The sequence below is a fragment of the Asparagus officinalis genome, chromosome 2 (assembly GCF_001876935.1).
Source record: "Asparagus officinalis chromosome 2, Aspof.V1, whole genome shotgun sequence".
NCBI lineage: Eukaryota > Viridiplantae > Streptophyta > Magnoliopsida > Asparagales > Asparagaceae > Asparagus > Asparagus officinalis.
This window is the reverse complement of record NC_033795.1, coordinates 78,235,673-78,245,860: the sequence shown is the minus strand read 5'-3', so window position 1 is coordinate 78,245,860 and position 10,188 is coordinate 78,235,673. Positions and strand designations below refer to the sequence as shown.

At 37.8% G+C, this 10,188-nt stretch overlaps 1 protein-coding gene across 2 annotated transcripts in view; it reads left to right on the top strand.

Annotated features, from left to right (window-relative positions):
• Positions 6,494–10,188, top strand: part of LOC109831710 (protein ZINC INDUCED FACILITATOR-LIKE 1-like) — an 11,139-nt gene continuing 7,444 nt past the window's right edge. The window contains exons 1-6 of one of the 2 annotated variants that reach the window (XM_020399096.1): positions 6,495–6,818; positions 8,024–8,064; positions 8,712–8,772; positions 8,885–8,987; positions 9,111–9,213; positions 9,292–9,345. In XM_020399096.1, coding sequence (XP_020254685.1) covers positions 6,674–6,818; positions 8,024–8,064; positions 8,712–8,772; positions 8,885–8,987; positions 9,111–9,213; positions 9,292–9,345 — 507 coding nt within the window. In that variant the 5' untranslated portion in view covers positions 6,495–6,673. Of the gene's footprint in view, positions 6,819–8,023; positions 8,065–8,711; positions 8,773–8,884; positions 8,988–9,110; positions 9,346–10,188 lie in introns of both variants that reach the window. The other variant, XM_020399095.1, reaches the window with a different exon arrangement.

Below are 10,188 nucleotides of genomic sequence, written 5' to 3'. Positions count from 1 at the left end.
TTAGATTAGGAAAGAGTTCCTTTTTAGTTATTTCTTTTTAGATTAGGAAAGAGTTCTTTTTGGTTATTTCCTTTTAGATTAGGAAAGAGTTCATTTTTGGTTATTTCCTTTTAGATTCAGATTTTATTTTTTATTAGAGTTAGGATAGGTTTAGTTGGATATAAATAATAGTTCCTTTTGTAAATCAAGTAATCAACTTTCAATTATTCAATCAAGAGAATTGTTGTTTTTCTTCTAAAGTTTGAGAAACCTAGGGCTTGTGGATTCACGTTTGTTTTCTACCTGCTCTTGTCAGGGCTCGTCGGCATCGGAATGATAATCGATTGGCCTCCCTGTTTCTATGTCTGCGTCAAGTGGTATCAGAGCTTCAGCTTCAACATCCTCAACAATGACAGGTGACGGCGAGAAGGAACTTTCTCTACTGGATTTTTCTGCGAGGATGGATTCTATGGATGGAAGATTTAACACGTTAGAGGCGTCTCTTCAGAACCTTCAATAAGCCATTAAAGGACTTACCCTTCACCTCAACAATGAGAATAATTTTGCTGATGGTCTTTACCTAAGCGAACCCGGAGTTAGGCTACCCCGACATCCACCCCCGTATAATCCCCAACCCCCTCCAGTTCATCCCCCTCCATATCAACCACGTCCAAACCAAACCCCTCCATATCAATCCCCTCCGTATCAGCCTCCTCCATATCAACCCCCTCCATATCAACCCCATCCACATCATAGACGACATCTCAACCAATCCCCTCCACATGATGAATCCAGTGATGAAGGAGCAGATTATGGTGCCTAATTTGAGGGACCATGGTACGATAACATCTCGAGCGAAGAAGAAGGAGGGCAACCTTATGGCAGGGGTCGAGGTAAAGGCTACAACCCTCGTCCCAACTACCACCGACAAGGCCGACATCATCAGGAATAAGAATATCGGATGAAGGTAGAGCTTCCTTCCTTTGGAGGAAATTTAGACATCAAGGCTTTCCTGGATTATCTCTACGAAGTGGAGAAGTTTTTTAAGATGGCTAATATTCTCGAAGCAAACTAGGTAAAGTTTGTGGCATATCATCTCAAAGGAGGAGCCACAGCATGGTAGGATCAAACTCAAAACACTAGGCAACAACAAGACAAACAACCAGTTCGGGTTTGGCGATGCATGAAGCAGTTGCAATAGGCAAGATTTCTACCACCTGACTATCAACAAATCCTCTACAATCAGTTCGAGCATTGTCGTCAAGGAATCCGAACAATAAGCACCTATACTGAAGAGTTCTTCCGTCTTACTTCTCGTTGCGAATTGTCGATGAATGAGGAACAACTCGTAGCCAAGTATATCGGCAGGTTGAAGTACTCAATTTAAGGGAAGGTGGCCATCCATAATATATACTTTATGGACAAAGCCCATAATATAGCTCTCAAGGCGGAAAGATTGGCCTCCAAGGCGTTACATTTCAAACAAGCCGAACAGGGAGGTTCGATCGAGAAGGCGAGAGGCGAGTCGGTCGGGCAAAGGACGACTGATCGGCTTGTTCCTCCATGGTTGGCCGAGCGGTCGACAACTCAACCATAGCCCCCGACGACTCAAGCAAATCCGTATGCCAAGCCGACTATAGGGAAGTGTTTCTGATGTCTCCAACCAGAGCATAAGTCCAACGAGTACCTACAACGGCGAAAGGTCAATCTAGCGGATTATAAAGAAGCCAATGATGGACACACGACATCCGAAGAAAAGTATGAGGAAGAGGTTGCAGAGATTGAAGGCGACAATGTGTCGTGTGTTGTTCAACGACTTCTGTGCACTCAGAAGACACCAGATTCATCACAACGACACCAAATTTTCTTTTCTAGATGTTCAGTCAACAACAAGGTATGCACCCTCATCATTAACAATGGAAGCTGTGAGAATATTGTGTCAAAGGCTTTGGTGGATCACTTAAAACTGCTGACTAAAATAAAGCCTGTGTCTTATACCATAGGATGGATCAAGAAGGGTCCCTCCGTGAAGGTGACCAAAGTATGCCGCGTACTACTATTACTAGGTATAGGCTGTCTAAAAATCACTACAGTAGCTGATCCCCATGATGAAAGTTACAATTCGACGGCTTCCAGAAGACTACAATTTGAAGACTTTCACGTAGATCGATGAAGGTTACAACAGAAGACTACAATTTGAAGACTTTCACGTAGATCGATGAAGGTTACAATCTGACGACCTTCACAATAACTGATGAAACTTTCACGTAGATCGATGAAGGTTACAATCTGACGACCTTCACAATAACTGATGAAAGCTCTAATCAATAGCCTTCACAATCAATATCGGGAGTTACAATTTGACGCTCTCACATATCAATGAGCTAAGGCAAAGATTACAAAATGATGATCTTTGCAACGCTTTGACAGAAAGAGACTACAAATCGACGGTCTCTTCAAATCAAGACGAGGAAGTCCTCCCCGCGTACCAGCATTAAGACGCATCGCATTCATAGCCACTGACATAGTGTAAACACAACTCACATTTAGCTCCAAACGCTGTAAACGCAGCTCATATTCGACCGCAAACACAGCCTCTGAAAGCTGCCAACGCAGCTTCCAAATTACTGCAAACGCAGCTCAGATCCAGCTGCCAACGCAGCTTCCAAATCACTGCAAACGTAGCTCAGATCCAGCTACTAACGCTGCCAACGTAGCTTCCAATTGCTGCGTCTGAGCTTCCAGACACTGCGTTTGAACGCAGAATTCATGCCAGAATGCGAATTTTGCGTTTGACTCGTTCAAACACGAGCTGAATGGTTTTAAAACCGTTTTCCACGATCTGAGAGGATCACAACTCCACTCAGGAGTGATTTAAGGGACGGTTACATCCCATTAGCCTCACTTAAGAACGAATTAAGGGGGCGGTTACATCCCTTAATTCCCTATAAATAACTAAGAAATTAGCTTAGTTCGGATCCTTCTCTGGGGCAGCAAAGAAGAGATCTGTGATCGGATTTTGGAGATTGGATTCTGGAGAGGAGAAAATCAGGAGGCAACAATCTTCAACAACTGAAGATTTCCAGATACTGGATACTTGGCTTCTCAACCGAATTATTTTCGATTCAAACAACTCTTTTTCACTAGAGTTTGTCACTCGTTCTGAGTTATAAAGCTCGTCAAGAGTTCTTGATCAGTTCAACCACACAAGTCAGCTGTTCCAGTGAATTGAGATACTCGGATCGTCAACGAAGAGCAAATTCGATGCGAGCATTCAAAGGAGGTATTCCATCACCACCGTGAAGAACCCAGAACTAAACAAAGGGAAGAATTCAGATTAATTCTCTTCTCTTTTGTAATCAGAATTCAAATTATAATTAAGATCGAGAGAATACAAATCAATTTTTCTTTCATTCTTTTTACTTCAAATTTTCCACTCTACACTAGGCAAGACTTATAGTGATTCTGTTACTTATGATATTATGGATATAGACGCGTAGCATGTATTGTTGGGATGGTCGTGACAGTATGATGTTGACGCTAAGCATGACGGCAAGAAGAACGAGTACTCTTTTGTGTGGATGAATAAAAAGATAATACTACCACCTATTCCACCCTCTCCAAAGAGCCCTAAAGATCAAAAGTCCAAACATATATCTCTTTGTAACAAGGAAGATTTTCTAGCCGAGTCAAAGGAGTTAGAGCAGAGTTTTGCCTTAGTAGTGAAGGAAGAAGTGAAGACACTCATTGAGATCTCAGAGAAGATGAAGTCGCTGCTTAAGGACTTTGAAGTTTTGATTCCTAAAGAGCTGCCAGATGGACTTCCTCCCATGAGAGACATTCAACACCACATTGATTTCATTCCGGGTTCAGTGCTTCCTAATATTCCTCACTATAGTATGAACCCACATGAGAAAAAGATTTTACAGGATACCATTGAGGACCCCATTAAGAAGAGCTACGTTCGAGAGAGTATAAGTCTATGCGCAGTTCCAGCACTGTTGACACCAAAGAAGGATGGCAGTTGGTGGATGTGTGTGGATAGTAAGACCATTAACAAGATTACAATTCGTTACAGGTTCCCAATCCCTCGGCTAGACGACATATTAGATCAGTTAAGAGGTATGAGCACCTTTTCGAAAGTTGACTTGAGGAGTGGATATCATCAGATCTGAATCCTACTCGGTGATGAGTGGAAGACTGCATTCAAGAGTAGTGAGGGCCTCTACGAATGTCAGGATAAGCAGGAGCATATGTTGCATCTCCGAGAGGTCTTCCAAGTGCTAAAGGAGAATGAGCTTTACATCAACCTTAAGAAGTGTGTATTCTTAACGATTCAACTTGTGTTCTTGGGATTTGTGGTAAACTCGTAGGGGATCCAAGTTGATGAGGACAAAGTTAAGGCAATCAAGGATTGACTAACTCCAACAAGTATTACGGAATTAAGAAGCTTTCATGAGCTAGCATCTTTTTATCGGTGTTTCTTTCGCAATTTCAGTTCTATAGTTGCTCCCATAACAGATTGCTTGAACAAGAAGAGGCGATTCAAGGTGTTCAATGAAGGAGACATGGTGATGATTTACTTGCGGAAGGAACGGATGCCAGCTGGAACATACAACAAGCTTAAGTCAAAAAGGTACGGACCGTTCAAGATTCTTAAGAAGATCAATGATAATGTATATGTAGTGGATCTTCCAGAAGGAATGACTATGTCTGTGATATTTAACGTGACAGATATTTTTGATTATCATCCTTTAATCAAGTTGTATTCGAGTGATGCGAACTCAGAGACGAGTTTTTTTAAAGAATGAGGGACTGATACAGGAGATCAAGCATTAGACGAGACAAGAGGAAAAACACTCGTGTCGACTCGGACATCAGATTAGGAAAGAGTTCCTTTCGGGTTATTTCCTTTTAGATTAGGAAAGAGTTATATTTGGTTATTTCCTTTTAGATTAGGAAAGAGTTTCTTTTTTGTTATTTCTTTTTAGATTAGGAAAGAGTTCCTTTTTGGTTATTTCATTTTAGGGGGTGTTTGGTTACATTTCTATAAATTATAGGAAATGTTTTCCATCCAAAACATGATTTCCTTGTATTTCTTAAAAAAATTATAGGAAAAGTTTTGAGAAGTTAAAAAGTACAAATTTTCTTATTTTTTATATTTTGCTTGTTTGGTTCAAAATAAGAAAATGACTCATAATTTTAGGGGCTGTTTGGTTATTTCCTAAAAAACAAAAAATAGAAATGCAAACCAAGAAAACTCAAAAAGTACAATTTCACACATTTCCATCCCTAAAACTGACCCACAATATCTAATAAAATATTATTTTTATCCAACAACTCATCCATCATATCTAATAAAATATTATTTTCATCCAACAACTCATCCATCACATCCACAACATCACACAACTCATCTCATCTCATATTTAAAAATTACTCACATCATCCAATAAGATTGTGACAACTCATCTCATCTCATTAACATTTCATTTCTTTGTTTTCCCCCCAAAAAGCTAGGAAAACAATTTCCTTAAGTGTGGGTCACATCATCCAATAATATAATGACAACTCATCTCATCTCATATATTTTCTTATTTTTAAGAAATAACCAAGCAAAAGAAAACAACCTATTACAAGAAATATGTTTCTTATAATTTATTTTATTATTTTTTTCGCCAACCAAACAACATCAAAACAAGTTTTCTTAAAAAATCACTCACATCATCCTATAATAAGGTGACAACTCATCTTCATTTCTTTGATTTCCTTCTTTTTTTAGCAAACCAAACACTCCCAAAACAATTCTTTGATTTAATAGTTTTCCATTTCTTTGATTTTCAATTTTTTTAGGCAAACAAACAGGCCCTTATAGAAAATATCAACATTTCCTATAATTTGTAGAAGTTGAACCAAACACCCCCAACTTTATAGAAAAATGAGAATTTTATAGAAAAGTGTCAATAGTTTTATTATTTAAATAACGAATGCGTCAGATTTCCAACTGATTTCCGCCCATTTTAGAAGGAAATCGATTTCTATAAAAGTTGGTACTTTTATGTACTTTACAGAAAATATTTATGTAAATTTTTTTTGAACCAAACACAGTTTACGAAAATCTATTGAAAATATTTAATTACAGAAATGCCATGCGTCAGTACTTTTGAGAAAACATTTCTCAAAAAACATGCAACCAAACACCCCCTTAGATTCAGACTTTCTTTTTGGTTAGAGTTAGGATAGGTTTAGTTGGCTATAAATAATAATTCCAATTGTTCAATCAAGAGAATTGTTCTCCATTGTTTTTCTTCTCAATTTTGAGAAACCTAGGGTTTGTGGATTCAAGCTTGTTTTCTACATGCTATTGTCAGGGCTCGTCGGTATCGGAACGATATCCGACCGGCCTTCCCGTTTCTACGTCTGTGTCACTTTTAACAGCTCATTTATTAATTAATATAACAAAACTAGGAAGGAGGGATAAAAACAGAGAGCAGCCAGAGGCAGTAGGTAGCAAAATCAATTTCTTTCCTTCTCTCTCAACGACGTATATAAACAAACAAACATACACTTCGCAATTGAAGTGCTCCCATTCTCTTCATTTGGCCAAAAATCTCCATCTGGGTTCTGATAAAAAAAATAACAAAAGAAGATAAAAAACCCAAGGAAACAAAAACTGCTACTGAGAATTGGAGCAATGGGGGACGAGAGCAAGGTGCCATTGTTGGAAAAAGTTTACTTTGAGAACTGCCCAGGTTGCAGGATCGATAAGAAAAAGGATGAGAGCTCTGGGTTACCTTACAAAGAGTTCTTCTTTGTGTGGATCACCACTCTGGCTACTGGTAATGGGGATTTTTGGGGAGTTTTCTCATCTGGGTCACTTTCATCTTTTGAGTTCTTGATTGTTTCTTTTGCTAAAGAATAGGTTTTTATGGGTCTTTTTCAGTTTTGCATGAGCTAGTCCTTACTTTTTTTTTTCTTTTTAAAGTTTTTTTTGCTGGTTCCATTTGTTTTGCGGAGTCCCCTTGATTATCAGTGCGTCCCTGTAGAAAAGATTTTCTGCTTCTTTTACATTTGTTTGCTAGTTTGTATAGTATCGTCCCCTTGAAAATATTTTCGTCTTTTTGTGGAAAAACGAAGCGTGATTTATGACCCAACATGGGAAGTAAACATACACAAAATAACTTTCAAATGAGTGTTTCATGGCAAAATTTTCACTCCCACCAAAACCCCATCATTTTTGGAGGGGTTTGGATTTGAATACTTTCGGGTGCTCAAATTCGATGACTTTTCAAGCTTTTCGTTTAACATACATGCAACCTAAAAGTTTGTCGTTAGAGCGAGGGAACCCAAATCCCTTATAAATCCTTACAAATTAGCCCAGAATTGACTCCCCATTTGGTCCCCATGGGACGAAAGGAACCGGCCATCAGGGTCTGTCTAATGGTAAGGGGAGATGCTTCCTTGAAAAAATAATCAATAAATAAATAAAGAGGGAAATTTGAGTTTCCTCATCAGGGTCTTCTTCTTTTTTAAGTTTCCACTTTCCAGTATTGCTAGCTCATTTTCTCATAGATGAGTTGTTTTTTTTTGCTATAATTTTAGTGTCTCTTTGCATGTGCTGCCTTTTTCTGATGGTGAAAGCCTGCAACTGCTTATGTGGCATTGACAAAGAACCATTGCATGTAACTCCTAGATGCTTGCTGTGGAGTTTTTTTTAGTTAAATTTTTTTCAAAGGTCATGTTCATAGCATCTGGCATCAATTTTTATATAAAAAAGTAAAAAGCTAGAGGCTTCATATAAAAGCCCATTTTATTTAATTTACTCAACAGGAAAACAACAAAATTTCCTGCATCTTGAGACTTTATGCTGAGCTGTTAGCTCAGTTTGTGTTTGCAGAGGTCGGAGGTTTAAGTTCATAGCATCCTGTAGTGATGCTTCATGCTTAAGTAACTTATCGTTTGTTTGTTTAGCAATAGTTGGGAGTGTAATTCTTTCTTCATAATGCCTGACGATAATCTATTTTTTTCCAATTTCACTTCTCAGGTTTACCGATATCGTCATTATTTCCCTTTTTGTACTTCATGGTATGTATAAGACTATATTCTACTTCATGTATGCGCTCTTCAGCTCAATTTACATTACAGTGCTTGGTATAGCACTTCATTTTATTTCTGCGGTTGTTGGAATAATGAGCTTCTTTGGAATGAACAAGAGAACTTAACAATAACGATTCAACTGAAAAATCTTACATCACTTTTCTTTGATAGTTAATGCATTTTAGCTTCAAACACTATCTACAGAACTGTTGAAGTCGTTCACATAGATGTCTTATGCCTGGAACTATCTAAAATACATAAATTACTTTTACATAAATAAATAAAATGTAGAGCATGAAGTCCTATTGCCTACATTCTTCTTGTTTTCCTCCTATTTGACATGCATACCGCATCACAAATTGCGACATTAAGAAATCCAAATACTAGATAAGCATACTGCATGGGAAATTGCAACACTAGGAAAGTGATGAATTTCAGTCACAAGGCTCCAGGACATAACCTTTCATACCAATTATTGGTTGTCTGATGTCACGCATGTCTCACATTTAGGAATTTAAAGCTTAACTTTTTCTACATGAATTTGCAGTCGCTCATAATTACTTCGATCTGGTGCACTATGTTTATACTACAGAATCTACGTTATTAATGACTTCTTCTACTTTTATTTGTCACAGATAAGGGACTTGCAGATCGCCAAAAGAGTGGAAGATATTGGGTTTTACGCAGGTTTTGTCGGTAAGTCTTTGTTAGGATGGTGTTCACATTCTAACAGGTTGTATAGATCTAAGTATTGTTCAATTCAAACTTTACAAAATTCATACTAATATCCATTCTTCATACATTGAAGGTGCTGCATTCATGTTTGGGAGAGCTTTGACTTCTGTATTTTGGGGAATATTGGCAGATAGATGGGGAAGGAAACCTGTGATAATAATTGGCCTCATTTCATTGTCAGCACTACTTATTGCTTATTTATTATTTTCTTTGAACCTTCTTTACAAAAGAATAAATCTTACTAGTTCTTAGGCTTTCTGGAATTTGATTTTTATTACTTCGTTTCATTTCTATTTCAGGATTATATTTAACACCCTCTTTGGATTAAGTGTAAATTATTGGATGGCAATTGCTACCAGATTCCTTCTTGGAGCTATGAACGGTTTACTTGGGCCAATAAAGGTATTGACTATTTCTTTTGCAATGATGAAATTGTTCCAGTCCCTGTTAAGTTTTCTTCATAAATTCGCTTCTTTTCAGGCATATGCTTCAGAAGTTTGTCGACCAGAGCATCAATCTATCGGACTATCACTGGTACGAACCTTTTCACTATTGACAAACGACAAGCTTGGTAGTATAGAGGGCTTAATAGATAATTAATACCTAAGTTTCATACAAAACATTTAAAAAGATTTTTTAAGTGTTTCCTTCTATAAACAATTTTAGACGCAGATGGACTGTTCTATGAATTGGACACAACCATATATATCAAATGCTTAAAAATAAAAAGTTGTTTTGGTATCAGTAGAACAATAAGGAAATAAATCTTACGACATTGAAACTTCTATGGTTAATTATGGTGCAGAATCAACATTGCGAGATCCATTATGGGAGTCTGCTTTCAAAAAAATTAGTATAATTTGAGCTTCATGCCTTCAGCTGACTAAGATAATCTTGGTGGAGCGTTAGTGCCCCAAAATGCGTTGTAGGTAAAAACTAGGTTGAATACAGGACTTTCCCTCAGAAACATAGCGGAGTCCAAAAATTTGAGATCGGGCATATGTATGCTGTTAGGATGTTGGAAGGGGGACAGCTCTTCTAGATGTTGGATCCATGGCCGGACGATCAGAAGCAAACAAGAAAAGAATAATGTAACTGCGTGGTGCTAGAGTATAAAACTATAACCCTCACCATAACTCTTGTCCGTTCTTGATCTTAGTTCGTATGTCCAAGATTGCTCTTTCTGATATATCAAATGCAGATGTTTTAGCAGGAATTGGCTAGATGCTAGCACTATTGAGAGAACTGAGAAAAAAATACGAAAAATGTTAGATTTAAACAGAAAAAAGTGAAAGAGGGGAGTGTATGCCAACAATTGGAGACCAACACGATAAAAATGTATAACTATTATATGATCTTTAAAAAGAGTAAAATGGC